This window comes from Protopterus annectens, chromosome 3.part0 (assembly GCF_019279795.1).
Source record: "Protopterus annectens isolate FY-2018-M chromosome 3.part0, PAN1.0, whole genome shotgun sequence".
Classification (NCBI taxonomy): domain Eukaryota; kingdom Metazoa; phylum Chordata; order Ceratodontiformes; family Protopteridae; genus Protopterus; species Protopterus annectens.
The window spans coordinates 1511817327-1511844533 of record NC_056731.1 but is presented as its reverse complement, the minus strand read 5'-3'; the positions used below and the strand labels follow the sequence as shown (position 1 = coordinate 1511844533).

The following is a 27207-nucleotide window of genomic DNA, read 5'->3' as shown; positions in this document are numbered from 1 at the left end:
TACAGAGCTAGAGAACCACTGGAATTACTCAAATACAAATAACAAACTGCAAACTATAATACTAGAGCTACCCAAAGAGTAGTGGTATGCAACAGTCCTCAGGGGCAGCTACCCGAGAAAGCCCGTATTAGCAATGAGGCTCCCGGGACTCTACTGAGCTAGAGGCGCACTCACTGTAGCACAATGAGGGTAAACAAACACAATGTACCAACCTATGTTACTCCAGTCTGCCCAAGATAGCGTTTGAATGCCTGGGGCTCTACATAGCTAGAGATCGCTAATAAGTACACAACATGGATAGGTAAAGCAAAATTACCATTCTTGTCTCAGCGATCAAGAAGACGTTAAAGTACACTAGAAATATAGTGTCTCAATTAAACATCATTGTTTGAGTCAAATGATGCTGAAGGGAAGTGCATAGGGAACAGCTAGGCACGAGAGGCACTCAGTGTATCCACATGGTTGGCGTAGTTCAAACTGCCGTTTACTGGCTTAAAACATACAATAGACTACAGGCACGGTCAGAAATGGCTCCTCGTGGGAGGCGTGATACTAATTAGCCATTACCGGCTTACTAGACCTTCACTGAAACAATAAAATCCTAAAACAAGCAATATGAGAGCTAGCATGTTACAAAAGGCTCCATGTGAGAGGCGAGAAACAAAGTAGCCTTTACAGGTTAACAAAACAAGAAAACGAGAATTATTTCATCATCAGCAGGTAAGGAGCCATTACAAAACAAGCAGACCAGAAGTATTTCAGCAGCAGCAGGTTAGAGGATGGTTATTAGGCACACATTTCTTGCATAAACATGTCAACATTTGGAAAGACTAACAACATCAAGCAAATCACTACATACCACAGGCAATAGATGCTGGGAGAGTAGCAGACAGCAGCCAGGGCTTTTTCCCGATTACTAAGGATGGCGCCACACAAAAGCCAGGGTATTTATGGGAGTCCAGAGAATAAAGGTGGAGAAAGGAGGGGTGAAAGGGGAAGAACAGGTACAGGTAGGAGGGGCAAGAGATGGACAACATCAGAGAAGGCTATTGGTCATCTTGCAAGACGTACAAATGGTATAGAATGCAAGAGAAGTAGTAATGGCAAGGGCTGAAACAGATAGGGACCAAGGGACAGGGAGAGGACAGGCAGTAGAGAGGTGAGAAGGAGCTAAGTTCCTGAGCAGGAGACAGGTAAAGAAGCAGCTAGAGAAGAAACAATCAGCAGTACTAGCTACAGAAGGTAAGTTAGATAAGTCAGAAGTGGGTAAAAACAGTGATAAGTGAGCCTAGAAAAGGTAGTTGTAGACAGTAGCAGTAAAGGGTGAAGTGAGAGAAATAAAAGCAGGTCTGGGACTATGGAAATATTAAGGTAAGTAACAAGAATAACTGAGGATAAGCAGGAGATGAAGGCTGGGATAAGAGTCCCGCCTAGTAGACAGGTCTTATATTGCAGGTAGATATGAGAGGGAGCTAGCTGGATTATAATTGGGGAGGAATGAGTACTAGTAAAAGGGGTTACTACAGAGGATAGGGGGTGAGTTGGTTATAAGGTAAAAAAGAGAGGGGGTAGAGGCTGCTGGCTGTCCTAGCTCAGAGCGTGCTTTGACACATGTAGCAATGGTACAATGGTAGAAAGCATTACTGACAGGAAGTAGTCAACAACATACTTTTCTTGTTTCCTTTATCTTTCCTTATTTCCCCTTATTTCCTTGTTTCCTTATTTTTTTTCTTTTTGTTATATACCCCATTTAAGGTTAGGATTCCATTAGTGTGGTTTCTTTTGGGCTTGCTTCTTTTAGGCACAGCAGCCTTTATATAGCCATTTACATGGTTGCACAGGGTCTCTCTGAACAATTCAGCATAAGTTGCTGTGAACTCAGGGTTGGCAGGGGCAATTAATTTTGACATACTATCACTTAATAGGATGTTGTTTGCTTTGGGATAGTGCCTAACTGTTACAGGGTTTGCTAGGGTAACCAAGCTGATTTTTATTTCAAAGGAGACCGCTTTGTGGTCCGACCTCACCACTGAGGAAGTGACACGGATGACACTGAGGGGGGGGGGGTGCCGCATTCTCCCTTACTGGCAAGTACCAGGTACAGTATTTTAGAACCCCTGGTGGTTGTGCACACTATCTGGTTATGGGTATTTGTGTTAATAAAGTCCAAGAATCATTAGTGAACTTGTTGCTGATATAGATTGGTATTCCTATGCCTTTTTCCATGTCTTTCCAGCTGATGGTCTAAATGTGTGCAAGGTGCGGAAGCTTTGTACTGGAGTGCTTTCTGTGTATTTAAACCATGCTTCTGTAATGGTACAAATGTGTATATTATCCTGAGTGAGGAAAGCTTGTATGGTGTGGAGTTTCTTGTTTAGGTTCCAAGCTTTGAGCAGTAACACCTTAAGCTTTCTTGGGGTTTTATTTGCTATGTTGATATGCTTGTCAATTTGGCATTGCCTAAAAAGGGTCTGAGGGGGCGGATAAAGTTTTAGCCAATATTCGGAAGTCTAGGGGAGACAGGTGCAGACATCCTGTGCAAAGCAGTGTGGTTTAACCATTTCCTCCCATGCTGGCAAATATTGGATCCCCCTGGAACCAACACCCAAAACAAAGCCAATTGTTGAAGTCAGTTGTCCTTTGTTTGTACTGTGTGTCATCCTTGGTGAAGGTAGAATGCTTTCATTGCTAGGCATATACCTGCTTGAGACACATATACAGACAGATCAATGATGTCTGTATCCATATAGTCCAGAGAAGTACGTCTCAGGTCATTAATCCCCACATGGACTATGATAAAATCATACTTGTACCAGTGATGTAGTGACCTGAGTGCATGCATAACTTAACAGATCATGGCTCAAGATAAGCATCTCCTCCTTGTTCAGTCTGATGAGTGTGGCATATCTGTGTCATACAACGGAGTCCCCTATGACAAGAGTCCTGGGTAATATGTTTGCTTGCCATATGGGCTCTGTTCTTGGGCTACACTGGTTGTAGGCATATGTGTGGGTGTATAGTGTTAATTTTGATGAGTGCTTTAGAGATGCTTTTGCCATTTATAGGCCTAGGACAACTTTCAGGTTTGAGAAGATTGCTTTTTAGTGCCTCAGCAAAAGTTGGTCTGTGTATGGTGGATGTAGTGCTATGTTCCTTACAGCATTGTTTGTATGCATAATTTTTGCCTCCATATAAATCGTGTACATGCATCTCTTGCAGACTGTGTTTTTCTTTAAGGATTAAATGGCTGTAAACATGAGACAATTGCTACATTGTCTCAGGATGCTCATATTTACCAAACTAGCTATGGTGACATTTGGAAATTGCATAGCCATGTGGTCCTGACCTGTATTTGTGTAGGCTACTGTAGGTTGTGGACTGGATTATACAGAGATCTCCTTTGGTGGTCTCTGGAGTTTGGGACGAGACCAGATTAGGTTGTGTTAACATTTGGTAATAGTGCAGTTTAATGTGCACACTAGCTACTCTAAACTTGACTGTGCCTAGTGGCTTTGTTTTAGCCACACTAAGTTACAGTTTTAGTTCTAAGGATAGTTTTATAGATAACATTTATTTTCTGGGTGTGTCTGTACAGGGCATTGCTAACCTCTTGATATAAAAACATTTTATTTTTTTATTATTTTTTTTTTTATTTAACACTTGTTTACTGGGAAAGTCTGACTTGGAACAAAGCCAATTTTCAGTGGAGGCCCAGGGAGAAATGCTCCAGGCACATGTCTTTGTAATGTGGGAGGAAACCGGAGCACCCGGAGGAAACTGCACAGAAGACACCCCAGCCAAGAATCAAACCGGAGAACCTCTTGCTGTAAGGCGACAGTGCAACTGCGGCACCACTGCGCTGTCCATCATGAAAAAAAAGGTTACTTGCAAGTGCAATGCTACAACAAAACTATTTAAATAAATTACCTTCACAAAGCAATTTCAAGTTTTAGGGAGCTTTAAAATGATTTAAAGGGAAAATCAACAAATAAAGAAAAGAAAATAACACAGTAGCACTCAAACAGTTAACTGAAGTGCAAAACAATAACATAAAGCTCTTTTCTGCCAAGGATGGAGCAGCATTAACTCAAGACTCCCTCTGACAGTGGTCGGGGTGCCAAGCAAATGGGAACTTTGAGAAAATGAGCAGGAGGCAATTTTTTGTAGTAAGGGAGGTTTACTCAAGTGCAGTCTTGGATTTGAGCAACACTGGTTTGTTGGGTGGGCACTTAGGGTTATGGATCTATGGAAAATAATGGATGGGAAAGTACTTATATAGGTTACACAACAGACAATAGCAATGAAAGGGGAAGGAAGGGCTTTGGAAGTTAGTTAACCATAAGAGGCAGAAGCCTGAGTATTGGCCTTTTAAAACTGCAACAGCAGAATAGTGGGAGGGTTGGAAAAAATTAAGTCTGGAGCTCTAGTCCTATGGTTAGAATTTAACAAACTTTTAGTTTAATTGTTCAGTGGAGATGGGGCAGACAGAGTACAGGACAAAACAGTAGGAAAATAAACAGAAAGGTACTGGAATGCAACTTTAAGTAGGTATAGACAGCTATAAAAAGTACTTGAAGCACAAATCTTGGAGCAGAATTCACAGTTTTGCCATTACTGCAATCCTCCCACTGACTAAATCACCAGATTATGCAGAAATTTACCAGTAACACTATTTATGGAAAAATACTGTAATAAATGAATAAATGAGGCTAATATCTGGCAGCAGTTCACAGTTCTGCTACAACTGTGAATGAGATTACAAGATTAAGGCCCCAGATTGGATTTAAAATACAAAATGCTATGTTTTACAAGGAAATCTACTTATGGAAATAGATGTGCAGTATAATGTATAAACAGTGCTAAAGCCTTGCAGTAATACAGAAACTAAAACAATGATAACAGTTAACTTTTTTTAGCTAAAGCATGGACAAAAAGCAGAGAAGTACAAACAAGTATCACCACATAGGTCACTATAAGTGCAACTTAAATATTTAAGCATAATTTAAATAATTTTTTCTTCCCTTTTGATGAAAAGATTGTATCTCACATTTTGGGGTTTTCCATACCTCTCAGATCTTGAACAAAAGACCCTGTGTGGACATGGCTTTGTGCTAAATATAACAAACTTGCTGATGAGGGATTCAGTCAAAGTCAGTATTGGAGCTCAAGTCCTATGGTTAGAATTTCATAAACTTTTAGCTTAATGCCTCAGTGGAGGCTTGGACAGACACAAGGAACGGGAAAAACAGAAGCAAAGTAAACACAAAGGCACGGGGATGCAACTTTAAGCAGGTGTATACAGGTATAAAAATACTGAAGCACAAATCCTGGAGCGAAATTCACAATACTATCACGAATGCAATTCCACCACAGACTAAGGCAGCAAACTATGCAGAAATTCACCAGTAATGCTATTTATGGGAAAATGCTGTAATAAATTAATAAATGAGGCTCAAATCTGGCAATAGTTCATAATTCTGTCACAGTTGTGAATGAAGCTACAAGACTAAGGCCCCAGACTGGGCTCAGAATGCAAAAAGCTACCTTTTACAGGCAGTTCTACTTATGGAAATAGAACTGCTTGTGTAGAAATGTAACCACTGTGTTTAACTGGAACTTAATGTAATGCAGTATAAGCAAATGGAGCTTTTCTTCCCGGGCCTCCTTTGAACATGTATATTACCCAGTTGGATTTTCCTGGTAAACAAAGACAAATAAATAAATAAATGCAGTACACTGCGTAAACACTGCTAACATCTTGCAGTCATATGCAGTCTTTACATAACTGCAAAGAAAGCTACAAGACTAGTGTCCCAGAACAAACTAACTTTTTTTGGCTAAACTATGGACAAAAAGCAGAGAAGTACAAAAAAGTATCGCCACAGAGATCACTATATGCAACATAAAATATTTATGCAGAATTTAAATAAAATCTTTTTTCTTCCTTTTTGATGAAAAGCTTATTCTTTGTACTTTGGGGCTTTCTATACCTCTGAGTCTTGAACAAAAGACCCTGGGTAGATCTAGCTCTGTGCTGAATGCAGCAGACTTGCTAAAGAGGGATCCAACCAAATAAAACAAGTATTGCAGCTCAAAGCTTTTTTCTTCCCTTTTGATGAAAAGCTTGTATCTCATTCTTTGGGGCTTTCCACTTCTCTGAGTCTTGAACAATTATTCCGTGATGCCTTATCCCTTTTGTCTTTGTGATGATACATAAAATATGGATATTAGCCCCTTTAAATGACAGCTCTTTGGCACAGAATTTGTGAAGCTGTAGGTCTTATTCTTTGATCGGCTGGCTATCTGTTATTCACTGCTTGTTAGAGAAAGATAATTCACTTTTCAGTGAAGGAGTTGTCAGTAGTTATTCTTACCAGTGCAGGTGTGTTTTATTGAGTCTCTCCATTGTCTGTTTTCTAAATGAAATTGACTTTCTATTTTGAATTTCATGTTAGTGGATACATTTTGATTCATTTTATTTATTTATTTAACATTTGTTTACTGGGGAAGTCTGACTGGGCTGGTTGCCCATTGTCAGCAGAGGCCCTGGGACAAAAGCTCCGCATTAAATCTCATAAGGACACATAGTAGTACAATACAAGAGTTAACAGGGAACAGCAAATTAATACAAGTCATAGAATTTAGACTGTATTGAATGGAATTGCCACATAGCAATTTTTTGTCAACATTTGAAGAGTTACAATTTTTTGTTGAAGGTCAAGTTACAATTAGTTTTTAAAAAGTTCTAGTTACCACAGAGGTAAAGTTGAGTGAACAGTATTTTTTCAGCAGTTAGAATATGAGGAAGAGAAGTAGATTCAGCCTGGTGAGGAGCACGAGCATATCCAGTTGTCATTTAGGTGGCTGTTTAGCAGGTTTTTGAACTGAGTTAGGCTGGATGTGTTTAGTATGTACTGCGGGGTAAAGTTCCATGTGTTGGCAGTGTTATCAGAATATAGATAGTCTCCAAAGCTGTTGTTGGATTTTGTAGCTGTTAGCAGTAGTTTATCTGAGGATCTTGGGGGCCCTGCTGTTGTGGTGAATTTGAACTAGGTTCTGCAAGGCTGGGCATTTGTCAGGGAAGTGAACTATGGTGTGTGTTAGGGAAAGTTGGTTTAAGGTTAGAAAGTTCTAGCCATTTCAGTTGTTTCAGAGCAAGACAATGATGGGTTCTTTAGGGCAGATTGGCGGCAAAACTAGCTATCTTGTGTTAGCATGATTTGAGCTTGTTTTAAGCTGGTTTTCTTGATGTTTGTGGGTATGAGAAAGGCATAGAACAAGGTGGGTCCTGGCATTTGCTTGCCTGGAACAATTGGTTAAGTAAGGCTTTATTCTATACAGAGAACCTAATTTGCTGTGGGTCTTTTTGATGGTGTGTGATATGTATTTGTTGAATTTTAACTTATCTGTGATGACACCCAGTAGCTTAGTTTCTGGATGGGTTCAATTAGAGTGTGATTGGATGAAATAATTTTAAAGCCTTGGTTAAGGGAGTTTGGTTTGTGATAGTTGTTATGAAACAGCATCAGTTTGGTTTTGTTGGGATTTAGGATGAGCTGGTATTTGTCTAGGAAAGATTCACTGGCCATAAAGGATTTTGTGGTAACTTCTTGTGGTAGGGTGGGTTGCGGTGCAGATGACAGTGGAGTCTTCTGCATACTGTGTAATGGTAGCATGGTTAGTTGCTGTGTGCAGATTATTGGTGAGAACTGAGAAGAGTATAGGCCCAAGTATTGAGCCTTGTGGCACACCTACTGTTATAGGAAGCAGAGAGGAGAGGTTGTCATGCCATTTGATCACTTGATAGTGGTCAGAGAGGTCATTTTGGAATGAGGAGATGGTATTTTTGTCAATGGATCCCAGATCAGATATAATCTGCTTATGAGACACGCTTTAAAATTCCTCTGACAGATCTAGAAATATCGAGGCCACCGTTTGGACATTATTTTTTTGGTCGTTAACAGTGCTGGTGAATTAGAGCAGAACAGTGGTTGAATTATGTCCTGGTAGAAATCTGTGGTGTGTGTTGGCAAGGAGTTTATTGGCTATTGGTTCATATCATGCTTAATGTTTTTGTGTGCGTTTTAATGCATGACAGGACATTAAGTATAGTTGATCACACTGTTTAATATACTGTGCTAAATTATTTTAAAAGTATGTCATGGATGTATTGTATTGATTTAGCTTTGTCTTGTGTTGCTTCCATGTCCTTGAAAGAGTTGTTCAGAAGTATGTAGGAGCTATGACTTCCTGAGATGAGATTAGATATAAAAAAAATGCTACAACAATGACGTCTGCAGTGAAGTTTATTTTATCTCAATAGATCAAAGTGGGCTCACTGGGACAGTTTAAGAAGTATACTTTACATGCTGTCTACTTGTGTGAAATGCATTATTCATCTACTATGTAACTGTGTTTTGCTGTTTTCTTCTGCATGTCAGTATGCATTCTTTCATTAGTTCCCTGTTGCACGTTACAGCACTATAATTAAGGGTGCATGCAGCTAGGGGGAAGTAATTTCCCATGTTAAAAATATCTTAAATGTTCAAACAAGGAATGATAGTGTATCAAGAACTCCAGTCCAAAATATTCGTCATTGGTGTGCAAGACAGAAGAGTACAACTTCTTTAGTTCTCAGTTGATTTGGCAGAGAGCTGATTGACCTGTGAAGAACCCTCTGCTTGTCTAAGTGAAAGTGTTTCTCTTTCTGAAAAATTGTATATTGAACGTATTTATTTTCCTCTGCATATGATTCAGAAAACTCACTTATCTGAGTCTTGAGTTATTTATCCACTAAGATTCATCTGTCACGTATTTTAGCTTTAATGGAAATTATGTCTAGGGAAACTCTAACTGACTTGCCAGAAATAAACAGCAGGATGGACAAAATTCAGCAAGAGTTTGTACCTCATAAGTCATGCCATTCCAGTTTGGTCCAGTTTTGCAAATAGTTTGTTCTAGGATTTGGCAAAAGGAGTACAGAGCATACAGTATACTTGTGTATAAGAAAATAATGTTTCAGTCCCACACAGAAGATTGATTGATGAGTTGAAGAGCTAGCTGTGACGAGAACTAGTAAAATTGGTGGAAGGAATGTCTGAGTAGAAGGAGACAAAGGGTGTAATTGCAGGGAGCATTATGACAGGAGGTAAATGTGATGAGTGGATTTTCACACAGGGTTGTCTTAGCTCCTGTGGTTTTCAGGATCTTATTTTCTCATATCATAAGTGCCATTGAGAACACAATCTATTGTGGTTGCTACCAAGGATGGGGAAATAGTGATGCAGAGTTGAAGAGAGAGCATTGCTTAGTGGTTAGAAACTGGTAACTTGGATTAATTGCAGGGAAGTATGAGACCATTCACCAGGGATCCAATAATCCTAGAGTGGAGTACCAGGTGGAGGTGTCACACTGAGAAGCACAAAGTGTAGTAGTCACTGCAGAAATAAACCATCAGACAAAAACAGCAAAAGCAATACCCAAATAAACGTGGGCTTTATCTTAACAGACGTAGACTACATTTTTATCTGCTGTAATATAGACTAGATTCAGACTTGCTGAGTCTGGTTCTGTTTGTTAAATTGAGTATTAAACCAGGCTATCTTTCATTGAAGAGGGACTCCCCGTACCCTTGTTGCAGGAGATTGCAGTTAAGAACCATCTGATTGAAGGTTGCTGGCACAGGGCTCAATTTTGAGCTTTTTTTATTGGTTAAATTGTTTAATTCAGTTTGCTTACAGTTGCTACATAAATCTCAAATTTGCACAGGTTTGCACTTGTTTTAACACAGCTCCACAGAGTTAGGTGACCAGCCACTGCTCTGTTGTATTCATCTGTTTATGCATAGCGCACCTCCATGCACCATCCTGCAATACCGATCAATGGGGGTAACCATTGGCAGTTATAGATACAAAAACTTCAGTAGATAAATTTTCCCATAGTAGCTGCCTGTGATCTGGACAAGACGTCATTAAATTGTGCTTAGCTGGTCAGAGAGCACCTCATCTGCAATTTTGCCCCTTAAACAGTCCCAAAACCATGAAATCTACAATACTCTATTACCATTTAGAGAACATGCGCTAGTACAGATCTTTTATACAGCACCCCATTAGTATAGAGCACTTTACAGCACCCAGTTATACCATAACCCTCCATTTTTCTCTCCCCACTGTGAAAACTAGATTTAACATAGCATTATGGTTGGCCAGTTTCCTTCCATTTCTCCTGCCACCCTGATTGACATGGTTATCCTGAGGCAGTGTAACAACTGCCTCATGTACACTGACAACCCTCTTCTTCTAAATCACACCAAGCACAATTTCTGAGAGATGCATCTACACTAAGAATCTGGAAATCTGGAATCCTTGCTCTGTCCCACAGAAAACAGTAACACTCAACAGGTTGTCAGCTCACATGCTACACCTCCAGTGCAAGCCATGCACTCAACACACAAGCCATCATAAGTGGAAGTACTCACCAGGAACCTACCTAAACACCAGAGACTTTCCAAACACAAACATGCTACATCTAATACAGCACCTACAGCACTCAATACACATAAAAGCACAAGCACCAGTGTCTCATCCAATAATCTCCTAAGGCAAAGCAAATCTAAATCAAAATTTTTAGTCATAGGTGCCTCCATTGTGAGACATATGGATGTCCCACTCACCAGACTGGACAATGGTCAGCTGTCTGTCCAGTGCCAGGATCTGTCAGATCACACATGCAGTCAGTTCTCTCAACAAGTACTATTATAACTCCATCATAGTTCATGTTGGTGTGAATGACTTGAGACATACCTTCCTGGACTATATGAAGAGAGAGACATGCCTAGGATGATACAATATAAACAAAAAATTATTGATTTCAGCAATTGGCTTAGTTTCTTGTGTCATTCTAAGGGGATCCAGTTCCTGTAAGCCTGGGATGACATGGTTGACAGGCCATACTGCTTTGCCAGAGATGGTCTTAACCTGTCATCTCTAGGCTTTCAGTTACTGGCAAGGCCACTTTCTTCTGCCATAGTGGCTTTTTAGGCAAGGTTTCAAGAACAACATTTCCGACATGAAAATATCACTCACAAAGAAATTAAAGGTTATGCTGCTAAATGTTAGGAGTTTAAATCATCAACTGTACTCTCTAGAAGCACTCCTCTTCCTGGAGGATGTTGACGTCTGTTCAGAGTGAGAAACTTGCTTCAGAGCTGCAGAGGGTACCCCAGCCTTGCAAGGCTACAGTGCCTTCCGCACTTTCAGACCACAAAATGAAGGTGTGAGAACCAAAGGAAGAGAAGCATCTATCTTCATCAAAGATAAATACACCTCTAAACTGGTTAGACAGGAAAACTCCATGGAATTACTCCAACTTCAACTAACTGTGAGTAATGCCCCCCCCCCCACCTTCAAGTCATCATTAGCTATAGACCCCCTTCATTGAGTCAAGGTACCCATGCTGTTTATTTAGACCTACTTGAGTCAGTCAAATTACAACCCAAACACTCTAGTCATGGTTGATATTAACTATCCCTCCATTGACTGTGAATCTTATAAGAGAACTAACATTTTTGCACAAAGGTTCTTGGACTTTAACACTAATGCCCTGGAATAAATAGTATGCACTCCCCAAGGGGCTCAAATATTCTTGACTTGGTCCTCACCAACATGGGTGACCGTTGCACCACCACAAATGTAGGACCCTCACTGGTTAAATCTGATCATAAGTCAGTCACATTTGAAGTAGCTATAACACCTGAAACTCTCTTGGGTGAAATCAGGCAAAAAAATTTCACCAAAACTAAGTATACCCTATACTAAGATATGCATAAATGCCCTGTACAAACACATGCAAATGTATTAGTACCATTGTACCTGATAGGATCAAAACAAGATCCTCAAGAAAAAACAATCTTCCCTGGTGGATTAATAAGTTATACAAGAGGAAGACGTTGCTGTCTAAGAATAAAAAAGAGAGGTCCCAGCACTAGAAGAATATCCTCCTCTGTTTCAACAAACAAATAAGATAACTTGTAAAATCCTCTAAGGGGAACTTAGAAAAAAATTTAGATACCATAGCTAAGGATAACCATAAGGCATTCTTCAGCTATATCCGTAACCTAAAAGGTAGTAAGGACCAAGACCCCAGATGCGTGCTGAACTAGCTGTGAATGGCATTACACACACTGATGCTGTGAAAATAGCTAATCTATTAGCTGAGAAAATGTCACCCTCCTGTCCCTTCCAAGCATTCCACAGAGCATTCCTTCTATATCTCCCCCACCTTGCATCTCCAAAGAGAAAGTCGTTCATGCTTTCACCAAGGCCAAAAACACAGCCTGTATGCAACCAGATGGCATTCCAGGTTGCGTTTTTAAATGGGCTAAAACATGAGTTAGCAACTCCATTAGGTACTCTTTTCGGCCACAGGCTGAGTACTGGTTTTGTCCCCGCTGAATGGAAAACTGCAACCATCACCCCCCCCCTTTTGTGAAGGGGATACAGCAACAGACCCTGGGAACTACAGACCTATAAGCTTAACCAGCCTTATCTGTAAGGCCATGGAACGAATCATCATGGACCTTATAAATAAGAATATATGTGATCTCCAAACCATTGATCCGACACAGTTTGGTTTTCTCAAAGGCAGGTCATGCCTGTTAAACCTAGTGGACTTCTTCAAAAGTATCACCAGAGCCACAGACAAAAGCAAATCTGTGCGCACAGCCTACCTTGACTTAACCAAGGCCTTCAACACAATCCCACATTCGGGCACCATTGATAAACTCTCCCAGTTGATTATCATCAGGTGGGTTGCTAACTGTCTCACTGACAGATCACACTCAGTCAGAGTTGGAGACTTTACCTCAAACAGCAGATCTATCACCAGTGGGATTCTACAGGGGTCAGTGCTGGGCCTCCTATTGTTTGGAATATACTTCTCAGAAGTTCAGATCAAATCAGAGGGCCCATGGCTAACTAAGTTTGCTGATGACTGTAAATTAGGTGCAATCACTAAATCCCCAAATGATGTCAGTATACTTCAAGGGTCTTACACAAACCAATGATTGGTGCCAAATACATGGACTTAAACTCCATGCAAAAAAATGCATCCTCATCCCCTTCGGTAAAATTAATATCCTTACAGACTATCCTATAAATAATAATACCCTAAGCAACAACTCAGTAGTGAGAGACTTGGGAATGCAAGTTGACTGTAGTCTAAACTTTGACCGCCATGTGTCTGCTGGGGTAAGGAAGGCATTCTGCGTTGCATACCCCATTAACAAAGGAATTGCATCAAGAGTGAAAGAGGTCATAACACCCCTGTACTCGACCCTCATCAGGCCAATAATTGAGTAAAGTGCTTCCCTTGGTATGTACCTTACCAGGCACATGCAGCAACTTGAGAGACCTCAGTGATTTCTAACCAAGAAAATTCAGGATCTCCAGCATGTCATACATTGACAGACTGAAGTTACTGTCACTGTACTCAGTAGTGTACAGACTACTTAGATAAGATTTGTGCCTGGCCTACAGAGCAATATTGGATCCAAACATAATGGAATGCTGCACATCCGCAAGTCAAATGGGACAAGGGTCTCCTGCTCCTGGGACCTTAACCTGGCTTGCAACATAAATAGGACTTGCTTTAGAGACAGATGTGTCTCTCAGAGGTTGCCACTCCTCTGGAATAGGCTACCAGTTCATATCAAACAAAGCCCCTTTATGACCCTGTTTAAGCATAGCCTGGATTACTCGATGGGAAAACGTAAATTCCTGCTGAGGACTTTACCTATGACCCTCCTAGATATGGTTCAGTTGTTGCTATCTAAGATCGTGAGTTTAGGCAAGATCCTTTATATTGGGTTTCTCTAGTATTATACTGGGCACACAAGGCTAGGCTTATGAAGACCTTTGGGTCAGTAGCCCAGTAACCACCTATGAACTTAAGAAGTGGAGATGTTTTGTTACCACTCTACAGATCTCTTTTCAATCACAGTTAGAGAATTGTGTTCCCGTGTGGTACCATATAGAGAGAAGGCTGTCAAGATAATGGAAATATATTAGTGGAATGCCACTGGGATGATAAGTGAGATCCCGAGTAAGAGAAAAATAGAGATACTGAAGGAAGTAACATTTTTACCATAGAAGAAAGAGGAAAAGGAATATGATATGGGTCATTAAGGTTGTAACAGGACAGCATGAAGACGGTATGTTTAGAGTAGAAACAAAAGGTTAGAGAAATGGGGCAAGTTAAAAGACTGGAGGTGTAAAATTCTATCTGGGCCTCAGTCAGAATGTTCTTTCTTTTAGAGAAGAGTAGCAAACGAGAAGAATAGGCTATCAGAATAAATTAAATTATGGGCTATAAGACCAGGGTATATTTAGAAATGACTAGGACAGGTAGAGACAGAGAGAGAGAGAGAGAGAGAGAGACGGTTAATAACTTGATATACAACTTCAGAAGTGCAGCAACAGTGCTTTATGAATACGCACTTTTTGTTGTCTTCAAACATACATGCACCTTGATCCTGTATTGACCTGTCTGTCCTTCTGTACTGATGGTTATCTTTGTGGCAGATCCAAGCTGGCAGTTTTTCACATGGATGCTTTACCAGTGCTCAAGCTCATTCCCTCATTTCATAATGCAGTGTGTCCCTGTTTTTCTTTATATTACATATTACTAAATTGTAGTTACTCAGATACACAAGTTTACTTCAGTTTTTTGCCTTCTCTCTTCTCACTTTTATTCTGAGGCCTACAAAAGCCTGTTCTTTTTCATGAGCACTTCTAACAGGAAGACTTTATTTTTTCCCTAACCTTTACTTTGCTTTCGTTTATCAAGGTTCTCTCCTGTTTCCAATAACTTTTTTTTTTTTTTTTATAATATCATAGGTATTCACTGTTTTTTCTATAATATGGAGAAAGCTTTGGGTACCCACAAGTGCTCCAAGTATGGGCACATAATTCTCCCTCAGGACAATCATGAGGTTTGCATCATGTGCCTGGGGTCAAAGTACTTAGATCAATGTGAAATTTGCAGATCTTTTAGTTTTAGATCTCTTATTGAGAGAAAGAACAAATTCATTTTAAAAGACCTTCATGCCACAGTGGGGAGACTTGGCTGTTGATAAGCCTTCCTCTGGAGAGGAAGAAAAAGGACAAAGACAGACCAAGTGAGTAGGACAAGAACAGAGAATAAGAGAAAGAAAGATGTAAGAGACAGACTGATCATTCTCTTTCTCCTGCAGTAAAAATAATTGTTTCCACCTTCAATTCCATAATTTCTAATCCACTTGGAACATACTCTACCCAAACTCTGTGTTGACAGCAACATCAAAAACATTGTAATTACAAACAGGGCTCCATGTCAAGAGAATTCTGCTAGAAGCAGCTTTTATGAAAGCAAGTTCTCTACGTTCTTGGGGTCAAGGCCTCCTTCATTTCTTCCCTTGGATCTTCCCGGTCTAGTAGGAGTGTTATGGATATTGGTTGGGAAAGAATGATGACGGTATTAATTAAGGCTCAGATAGATAGATATGGGTGCCATCCTATTCCCTTCTGTCTCTAGGGCAGATTGGGTTGGTCCACCCACTCCTATCTCTCCTTCCCAGCCACACTGTTTGGTGCATTTGGCTTTGGAACCAAAAGCCATGTGGGAACATCCCTTATCAGTGTCTAAATGATCTCTTCCACCGGAACTGCTTGTGTATGTGACTCACTCAACTCTGATACCTTTGGAGTTTACTGTGTCTTGGTGTTGTCTAGAGTGCCTTCCTGTTCAGGAACCTCAGTTGTTGAGAAGTCAGCTCCAGTCCTGGCCAAGGAGCTGACTGTCACCTCTATGTTGGGGGTATCCCCTTTGGCTGCATCTGCCTTCTCTCTTCTTTGGGGATGGAGACTGTTCCAGCTGGCCTGCCCTCATTGCCATTGGGGTCCATGCCAGCATTTGAGTTTTTTTAAGAGAATCATTGCCTGCCTATCAATGCAAGAAGGGGCTGCTCCCTGTAGTTCAGCTTAACCCTCAGAAACTGTACATCTGGGACCTTGAAGCCTGTGTCTGACTCAAAGGACAGACCAGCTCTGAATGTCTTGAACCAATCCTTCATCAAGGTAATAAGGACACTCCTGGATCCTTGGATAACTCTCCCCCAGGCTTCCAGAAAGGGTCAGGGCACATTGATTCCATTACTAAATCTCTCACACTGAACACAGTCCTTGATAAAGGGAAAGGTTCACACTGAGGATTCCAACTTTGAGGAGATCTTGGATTGATTGCATCAGGGAGACACTTGGCTAATGCCCCCTCCCCCACACTTCTCCAGAAAAATAAGTGTTGCTTGAAGCATTCCTGGTTGGCCCCTGTATGTCCTGTGTAGCCCTCCCACTGACCATCTTATTGATCTGGTAGCAGAGAGAGCATGGCGGGAACCTAACATTGTATAACTTATGAAAGAACACACAAGGCCGGTGGTAATCTCCAAAAAGTTTATCTAAGCGTTTTTGTTGAACAAGTAATCCAACGTCTTTAGGCACAGGACAACAGTTAAACATTCAATTTAAAACATTCCAAAAGGAAATGACATCAGCAATAATGTCAGCAGGAAATGACATCAGCAATAATGACATCATAATCCCATACTTATAAAAAATATATATAAATAAAAATATGTTGTTTGTACAATACTACTATGAATAAAGCTATAATATTAAACAAGAATAGTTTATATACACCAATTGTAAAATAATGCCTCCCAAACAAAACTTATTCATCTTTGAAGTGCTTTTAACTTTAAAATACACTTCAAAGAGTAATACTCATTGAGACCTGTATAGGCAGAAGCATTAAGTTTCAACTGCCAATACAATTCTCTAAAATTAATTGCCATGGGCCACCTCTCTTGTTTTTTGTCTGCGGTCTGGTTGGTTTAAACCTTTGTTGGATGGAAAATCAATTACCCCTGACAACACTCATATACATGCCCCTGATGAGATGACTACACCTGTTGACAATGGTGTGAATTATACACAGAAATTTAGCAAACCCTATTCATTAGACACTGGATGATTATAGCAATAACCCACGCCTGGGTGTGGGTAATGCTAAATTTACCCACGGTTGGCGTGGTTTGGTCCCGAGGGCGAAGCCCGAGGGACCAAACAAAGCCAACCGTGGGTAAATTTAGCATTACCCACACCCAGAAGTGGGTTATTGCTATTATACCATGACATTATTTAAGAAAAGAAACTGTTACTTTTCTTAAATAATGGCATAGTATAATGCCTGTTTACTGCCCTTCCGCAGATGTCTTGGCATCCGCGGCAGTTCTGATGTACTGCGCGCCTGCGCAGTACATCAGAGTTGTGCAAAAGCAACGAGAAAGCAAGATCTCCGTTGCTTTTTATGTCTCCCTATGTTAAATGAGTTTAACATAGGGAGACAGTTTTAAAATAAGCAACGGACATCTCCGTTGCTTATTTTAAAACTGTCTCGCTATGTTAAACTCATTTAACATAGCGAGACTAAAAGCAACGGAGATCTTGCTTTCTCCGTTGCTAAACACTGCCTCGCTATTTTAAGTGGTTTAAACATGGCGAGACAGCTTTAAAATAAGCAACGGAGATCTCCGTTGCTTATTTTAAAGCTGTCTCGCTATATTAAACCCATTTAACATAGCGAGACAGTGTTTAAAAAAAACGAGTTATACTAATGGAAAAAAGTCCGGGCGACCGGACCTTTTTCCATTAGTATAACTCGATTTACAACGGGCACGCTGGCCAATCAGCGTGCACGTTTTGGGGGGATCATGGTATAATAAGGAATATACTTACTAAGAACTGGTATTTACTAACTGAAGATGTTTCAGTCAGAAAGAGGTTGTCTGATGGCCCAAGTATGATATTCATATGTGGCCTTAATCTGAAGAATTTATTAGAAAACACTAATGTTTATCACAGTGCCAAATGTGGTATGTTCAAATGTGGGTGCTGTAGAAGTTGCCATCTTATAAAGGTGTCAAATAGGTTCTGCATTTCTGACACCATTCATTATCTGAAAGGCAAATTTAATTGTGAAAGTGTTGGGGTTGTCTTCATCACCTTATGCCAATGCTGTGCTGCATTTTATATTGGTAAGACTGAGAGACATCTTAAGGAGAGAATTTATGAACACCAATACAGTGTTGGCAGGCGTAATGGCAACAATGCTTTGGCTAGACATATCATGTCACTCCTTTGAATACATGGTTATTGAGCAGGTAACAAAAAACAAGAGAGGTGGCCCATGGCAATTAATTTTAGAAAGTAGAGAATTGTATTGGCAGTTGAAACTTAATGCTTCTGCCTATCCAGGTCTCAATGAGTATTGCTCTTTGAAGTGTATTTTAAAAGCACTTCAAAGATGAATACATTTTGTTTGGGAGACATTATTTTACAATTGGCGTATATAAACTATTAATATTATAACTTTATTCATAGTAGTATTGTACAAACAACATATTTTTATTTATATTTATTTTTTTATAAGTATGGGATTGTTTATGATGCCATTATTGCTGATGTCATTTACTGCTGACATTATTGCTGATGTCATTTCTTTTTGGAATATTTTAAATTGAATGTTTAACTGTTGTCCTGTGTCTGAAGAAGTTGAATTACTTGTTCAACGAAAGCATTTACATAAACTTTTTGGAGATTACCACCGGCCTTGTGTGTTCTTTCATCAGTTTATTGGTTTTGTTTTTTTTTCTGTTATATAACTTATCCCATGCAAGCCAGGCAAAATTTTGAGACCATCCAAGGACAGGCCATGTAAGAGTAAAGACCCTGTGATTGATTTCTTCTGTAGCTGCAGCTGCCACTAAAAAGCAGCTATCCAAAGAGAACTCCACTCCATCCTGACATGGAGTCTAGGATAATAGAGTGATCTCAACTTATGACCATCTGTTCATTACTAATTTATACATGATGCTGATTAACAACAGCGGATGGGGCACTGCCATGCCTAGTTATGATTTATTTGACCTTGCACATGACCTCAAAGTATCCTTCATCAATGAATCTTATATTATATAACTTCTGTTTGATCTGAAGTTTATAGAAATCTTGCTGAAGCAGGAATGGTAAGGAAAAATGTTGTCTGCAGTGTGAGTACACTTTGAGACACTTCACTGGTCCTCTTCTTTAAACTAGAAGGGTGGTACAGGTCTCTTTTTAAGAAAATCTGAATGTTTATTTTTCAATTTCTCCTCAGAAAGGGTACCTTTTGACAGAAGGGGCTCCTTTAGTTGATGGTGCCCAGAGACAGTGGGGGGTCTGCAAAATCAGGGGCTAAGGGGACCCTATTCAGGCAATTCTCCCTAATGCTCCTGAAGGTTTGCCCAACGGCTCCCCTCTGGAGGCAAGTGGGGAGTTTCTCTCTCTTCAGTTAGAGTCTTGTCCAGCCATCACTTAGGACAAATGTGTGAAGATCACATCCAGAGGATACATCATACTTTTCATAACTGTTCCCATATTAATTTCACTCTCCCTTCTAGATATTCCACCCCACTAAAAGAAAGAGGCAGTTCAGGAGATAATTCAACTGCTGCAAAAAAGAGCTATTAATTAGTTAGTTAATTCATGCATATGTGTTTCCTTTTGTTGACCAGTTAGGAGAAATTTGGTTAGGGCACCAGAGAACTTCCTGTGCTCTTTTTTTTTTGTTTTTTTGATTAGTACAGTGGGATCTTTTGCATTCACCTGAATTACAAACAACTCTGGCAGATGGGACCTGTTTAATGCTTCACTCAAGGACAGCGCACCCTTATTCCATATTGTAGTGTCAGTATTGGAAAATAAAAACAAATACCTGGGGTGGGAATAGAACCACAACCTCTTGATCCTCCAGCACTAAAGACACGTGTGCTATCCGTCGAGCTGTTGACACTAACAGACCAAAAAAGGATCGAAAGTCTACACAAAATTTGTTTTATTTCCAAATTAAACACATTCTCTCAGGCCCATTCTGGATCTTAGTGGGCTAAATCTGGTCTACATCAGATGATTGAAGTTTCAAAACTTCAAATCTGATATGGTCGACACTATGTGATCGAAGTCGTGAAACGTCAAATCTTTTAACGGAGATCTCAGTACAGCACAGAAAGGGAAGATTTCCCTTTTCTGCACTTTAGAGTGTTCTCAGAGTTGGTATATTTAAGTAGCGGGGGGGGGGTGTGCAGGGGGGGGGCTTGCCCCCCTGCTTAGAGCGTTTAAATGGTTTGTTTTTGTAGGTTGTTGTGTTTTATTACATTTTCGATGTTTCAAGACTTCCATTATATGGTGTCGACCATATCAGATTCAAAGTTTTTAAACTTCAGTAATGTAATATAGACCCGGCTAAATCAGTATTAAAAAAGATGAATTTCTAGATGATCACACTGCAGTAATTCTGGATAGTTAAGGTCAGTCCATCCTTCCATACCTGTAGCAAGGGGATTGGATGTGTTCAATAAACCTTTCAGGATGCTTAGCTCCACATCAAAATTGCAAAGCAGTCCAAAAGATTCCTGTGCCTCTGGCAGGGGGCTAATGATTACTAGTTCTGATCCTTATCCTTTGGTCTCACCACAGTCCCCCAGGATGTTCACCAAGTGCATGGTAATCGCAACTTGTGTCATGCTGAAAAGGTTCTGGATGTTCCTATATCTAAGCGGTTAGCTCTTTGCTACAAATTATCTTGGTGGGAGATTACTTGCTTCATTTGTGGTAGTTCTTGGGTATCTAAGTAAATATTGAAAAATCAGATCTTGAACCAACTAAATCATTAGATTTTATATGCTGCAATCTGGAGCCTATAACTGAAATTGAAAAACTTCTTGCACAAGGTTGCCATCCTTCAGACGCCAAGTAATAAACCTTCTTCAGCAGGGCTCCCCACTGGTCTGTCTAATATTATGAACATTAGACCTGGTCCTGATAGTCATTATGCTGGTTCTTCATGCCAGGTGTCATCTGAGAGTGCTTCAGTGGAAACTAAGAATACAGTGGTCCCAATCCATTCATTCCCTTCAGTTACCTGTCTGGATATCCATATTTGCATAACTTGTTAAAAGTGGTAGATTCAGTCCCCCCACCCCCAGCACAAACAGGGTCTCCCCTTTGTTTTACCTTGTCTGCCAGCCATGGTTACTGCAAATGCCTCCTTTCTGGGGTGGGTGGGGACACTGTGAAGGAAGTAAGAATGGATTGTCCAAAGAATGTGGTCACATCCAGAGGATCACCATCACATCAGTATACTGGAGATGAGGGCGGTCCTTCTAGCATTGCAGAACTGCCTTCTCCAGAGTGTGATTTCAGTATGCACAGAGATCAGGTCTAAATTACATTATCGAAGTTTTACAACTTGGAACGCCATATGGTCGAACCCATATGTTTGAAGTTGTAAAACTTTGAAAACGTTAAAGAAAAAAAGAAAACACTTGCCTAATGGTTGTAAGCAGGGGCGCCCCCCACACCCCCCGCTCTTTAAATATACCAACTCCGAGACCACACTGCAATGCAGTACAGTGCGGAAAGGAAAGATTTCTCTTTACTACACTGTAGTGTGATCTCGGAGTTGGTATATTTAAAGAGCTGGGGGGTGTAGGGGGCGCAGCAAGTTACAACCTTTAGGTAAGTGTTTTCTTTTTTTATTTTGTTTTGTAACATTTTTGAAGTTTTACAACTTCAAACATATGGGTTCGACCATAATGCATTCATTGTAAAACTTTGATAACGTAATATAGACCCCAGAGATCGCCTGTGCGTGGTACATCAACAAGCAAGGAGTAGGAACTAGAAGAATTTCTGTGCTGCAACCCTTATCATTGCCTAGATTTTCATAAATATAGATACCCATGCATATCAATCCTTCATGCCTTAGGTGGCTATTAAAGCTAATCCCAGTCAGTCTATTTGCTAGTCTTCTTAACCAACTAATCTTAACAGTAGAATACATTTTTCATGTAATGGCTACAGACAGACATCTCGGACTCTATGTGGTTGGAACCAAATCTGTTTAAAAAATAATCATCAGTTTATTCATGTCCTTTTCCTAATAGAAGCTTGGATGTAATCATCCAAACAACCCTTGGGTAAGTGGTTGACCCATGCTTTCTGCAGTTCCATACATTAATTGAAAGTAACACAAGCCTTTGTCTTCTTATCCTAGTGCACATTTTTCTAGAACAGTGACTAGCTCTCAAAACATTTCTCCGCAATGCAGCCTTGTTTGATGTTTGTACAGCAGCAGTGTGGACTTCTCGGAGTACTTTTCCAAAACTCTGTAAGCTAGACTTGGGTCCACAGTAGAAAGAGGCAGGTTCCCATGAAAAGGAGCACCAGAAAAATTACCTTGGGGACTGTGTCCTGCTGTTAATGAAGATGAACCTCTTAATATCACATACAGATGTTGTGTACTTGACATAATTGTTCTGTATGAAGTAGGTCCATGTCCACTGTCCTTTTCCCTCCTGTTTGCTGATTTGTTTAGGGTCAGTTTTGCATTTTGTCGTCTTTGCATGACAAATGACATGGAGTGGAAGGCCTGAGATAGTACATTACATACAATATTGCACATGTCCTAATGTGTCTACAATGCATGCATTTATATTTTACATCTGAATGCTCTTGTTTACCTGCCTGTATTATCTGTAGTAATACTGGGTAGCTTTTTATTGTATGTGATATAATGCATAGTATATTTTGTTTAGTATTTGGAAAAAAATAGAACATTGCTCTCCACATACCATACTGCTGTATTTTTCAGTGAGATGTTACCTCTGTTTCAGTAAGACGTTTTATGCAGTGTACTACAGAATATGAAAAAATGGGATCATTGGTTTTACATTGTAGCAGAACTTCAGTTGAAAATTATTATGAATCTTGTCTTCAGTACCTGAAAGTCTGTTTACACTGCAGCCATGTTTGTATGTGCATGTATGTTTTTCTTCCTGACCCCCCCCCCAACATTGTTAGTAATTCACATTTTACTTTGTCCAAAGTGCAATGTTAATACTTTTTTGTTTTTGTATTACTCTTTTCTCAGGTTATGAGCTACATGGTCTGGAAAAGATACCAGATAAAGGACCAGCACTTATTGTGTACTACCATGGAGCCATTCCTGTAGATTATTACTACTTTATAGCAAATGTCATCATCCATAAGGGTAGATATTGCCACTCCGTTGCAGACCATTTCCTCTTTAAAATACCAGGTAAGTCGATTGTGGATTGTTTTCTACAGCTTTCATAATTCCTAATATGTATGTGTGCATTTAGACAACAAAAAGACTGATTATCTGTTTTTGTTGCATATATGTCCATGGCAACATTTTTATAACTCATCATGCTATGTAAGCAATAATGCCTGATGGGATTGGTTTTATAGGGAAAAAAGCAGATTTCCCAGGAATGTTGTTAGGCTTGACAACACAGACACTAAGCTACCTCACCCCTGACAGGTGTTTTTTATTTCTCTGCAACACCTGACTTGGAGGACATTATTGCAGTTAGAAAATGACAGGTATAGATAGTGTTTTAGTGATTATAAAACTGCTTTTACTGCATCATAAAGAATTTGGATTTTTATTGCCATTTTTCTATATGTGAAAAAAGTAGATGCAGTCCCTAATAAACAATGCATTAATTCAGACATGAAAGTGAGTTTTACAAATTAAATCATTTAGTTACCTGTCCTAATCCATTTCAAAAATCTATTTCAAAGCCTGTTTAAAAAATCATCTCAAAAATACATGGCTCTGTTCCTGCATAAAGCCTGCCTAATGCTCAGCTCTTCCTCTTCTTCCATACTAGCCTCATCCTCTTCTTCTGACACATTTCACTCCCTCATAGTCTGCAAGATCCTAATGCTCTTCTAACTCCTTCACTGTTAATATACCATATCTTTAAACTACTGCTCAAGCTGTAATGCCTCTGTTCTTCTTTAGTCTCTCACTGTCTTTCTGCATCACTAACCCTCTGGCTATTAGTTTCCTAACTGAAACCAATATTCTGATTTTTCTTGTACTATAACAGTCAGTGACGTATGCTGCACTACCTACATACTATCTTTGTACACTATCTACTCGTAGGTTATATATATGATGAGAGTGACTATAATGTTTTAAGTCTATAGAATTGTCTAGATGTGTAGTATATCTTGTAACATAGTTTATGTTCTTTTGACTTATGTTTGTATAGTATTTTTTGTGTCATTTGTATTGTTTTGGATTATATTGCATTTGTATTGTACTGTATGTGGAGCTTTTCTCCCTGGGCCGCTGCTGAAAATGGGTCTGTAGACCACCTCAGTGATACCTTTCAACAATGAGATCCCTTTGATGCTTTGTCAGCTCTCTGTGAACCATGGCTTTTGCTGTAGCAGGCAACTGAGTAAATATCAGGAAAATCCTGCTAGGACAGCTGAACTTTATTTGGGGTTTATCAGAGTCTCTTTAATTGATGGCAGGTGTGTACCCAAGAAGACTGAATGCTGTAATTAAATCAAAAGGTGCTTCAAAGTATTAGTTTAAGGGTGTGTATACACAACAAAGTATTAGTTTAAGGGTGTGCACAGTTATGCAACCACCATATTGTATGTTTTTTTTATTTTTTATATTGTTCCACCTAACAGATTTGTTTGTTTTTCATTTGAATTGTACAGGTTATAGGTCACATTAAAGGTGAGCAGTTTTGAAATGATTTATTGTGGCTTCATTTTTTTATATCACAAAAAACTGGCATTTTAACAGGGGTGTGTACACTTTTTATGTCCACTGTATATTAAAAGTCCAGTTATAAAATTGAATTGCTTGTACTTCAGGAGTTATAACAGCCCTGACTGTAAGATGGCTTTCTATCACCATTGCAGTATTCCTTACCTAAGGAATCTCCTGCCAAGGATAGCCCAAATAGGTGTCGTACGTTATACGTATGCTCATCTCGCAAGGCTTGGGGCATAAAGTTGATGTACGAATGTCTGAATGCCCTTCTGCTGTGATTGTTACCAAGTTGCGTTTTCAGATAAATGCCCCATTTGAGTTTATTCTCTCTCTTACTATTTGTGACTATCGTGTTCATGTCATCCAGAAAGGGGAAAATGTCATTGTGGGAGGCAGATTCCCCATAAAAATCGTCACAACTAGTGTTTCTTGTGTTTGGGTGCTTCCCACTATCATGTGCACTGCTCTGTCTGCATGTGTTTTTGCCTAAGACCCTACATAGTCATCTCTCATCCTTGCCCATATACCTAGAGGACCAGTGCTTGAAGTTGTTGGCTCAGGGTGCTTTGGAGTAATCCTCCTGTCCCAAGGGCCAGCCATCTGCCAAGAAGGCAAAAAAGGTAGGTGTGATCCAGCTGCTGCCCAGCCTCCCCTGGATATCTCTCTTCAGGCTGGTGAAAGCCTGGAGGACCATCTGGTATTTGCTTCAGATTTCTCTGCCACAAACCGTTGGAGGCCGGTATGGATCCAGCTTCTCGCATGTACTTGGACGCTTTCTAAACATCTTTACCTGATGTTGAGGGGGAATCTTGGCTGATTACTTCTGAAGGATCCAGGGGAATTCCTCAGATCTTAGATCAGGAGGAGATTCCTATAACCATTATTGAATCTTGCCAGGGGTCTGACCCTCTTAGGGTGTTTCTTGCAGAAGTTCCACAGAAGAAGAAGCAAAAAACAAAACATATTTCCCCAGTTGTTAAGGATCCGTAGTGTGAATGGCAGGATTGCACTCAGGGTTTACTTAATGCTTTGATGTCATTGAGACCTCCTCAAAAGAGTCTCTGTGCCTGCTCTTCCGTGGTCTTCCACTCTACTTAAGAGACCCATGGAATTGGATTCCTCAGATGAGGACCTGGATTCAGATATAGAATGTTTGGGTACTCTTCCCAAATTCCTTCCCTTTTGGACTGCATTTTGGAGGAGGAGGATTCAGATTCTCTCATGGAGGAGCTTTTCTCTGGGAATGCCTTTGCCTGTATGATGGATTATTTTAAGTGGGATTGTTCTCAAGTGTCTGAGATTCAGAAAAAGTATTATGAGCTCCTACAGATGGAATCTCCTAAGCCATTTGCTGTTTTTCCTGTTCTGGCTGCCCCCTTCTGGATACCTTCTCAGCAGCATCTGTTGCCGCTGACTTGTCAACCCCCTGCACCTAAGAAGATCAATATGTTCTATAAAGTTCCTGAGGACTACATATTTCTTTACAAATGCCCTTTGCTAACCTATCTGTAGTCTCGGTCTCCTCTGATAAGCCCTTCAAATTATTGCTCTCTACCAAACTGTTGTGTTCTAATAAAGATAGAAGGGCTGTGGAAAGGCTGAGCAAAAAGGTTTACACTGCTGCCTCTTTATCATTTAGGGCCATCAACTACCAGACACATATGACCAGGTATGTTCTGGCCCTCCTTCCTTGGGTTTCTAAAGTGTTTTTTGACTTTCATGACTTTGAGAGGAAGACTTCAGACATTTCTCTGCTGGGCTGTACTTCTCAAATTGCCCACCACTCATTCAAATGTAGCTATGATGCAGTGAATGCCCCATCCAGGGCTGCGGCCTTTGCTTCAGTAATGAGATCTTGTCCTTGGTTTCATCTGCAGCTTTGCTTGATGACATTAAAGCAAACGTTTAGATGCTCCTTTGGATAACAAGAATCTTTTTGAATCTGCTGCAGTTGAACTTTTCAAGTCTGTCCAGGACAAGGGTAAGGCTTTACAGGAGGTGAAACATTTTTTTTTTCACTTTTTCCCAAATTTCAGAGGAATTATCCCTCCAAGTATGCTTTTGTTCTTGACTATCTTGCCTTCCTCCCAAGGGCAAGAAGAGTTCTAGCAATGTGCCTCCTGCTAAGTCTACTCAGACTCTCACCTCACAGAAACCTCCTTTTCAGGATAAGCTGGGTTCTGTTTGACAGTTTTCTTCTTCCTTTTTCGGGCATTTCTTAACCTCCTCAGTAACAGCTCTCTCATTTCCTAGAGGTTCTTGATTTTTTTTTTTTTGGCTCTGGGCACAATTCAGACAATGCCTCCTGCCCAGATGGGGGGACGGAGTTTACTCCAGGATGTTTCTGGTCCCACAAAAGAAGGGCACTTGGAGACCAATTCTGGATCTTTCCTTGCTGAACACCTTTCTCAAGATTCCTTCCTTTTGGATTTTATCTCTGCAAACATTATTTTGTCTTTTACCCCAGGC

At 40.1% G+C, this 27207-nt stretch overlaps 1 protein-coding gene across 2 annotated transcripts in view; it reads left to right on the top strand.

Annotated features, from left to right (window-relative positions):
- The window catches only part of TMEM68 (transmembrane protein 68), a 704547-nt gene that overhangs the window by 397121 nt on the left and 280219 nt on the right, over positions 1 to 27207 (top strand). For both annotated transcript variants that reach the window (XM_044065539.1, XM_044065541.1), the window contains exon 3: positions 23065 to 23232. In XM_044065539.1, the coding sequence (XP_043921474.1) occupies positions 23065 to 23232 (168 nt within the window). The remainder of the gene's footprint in view (positions 1 to 23064; positions 23233 to 27207) is intronic.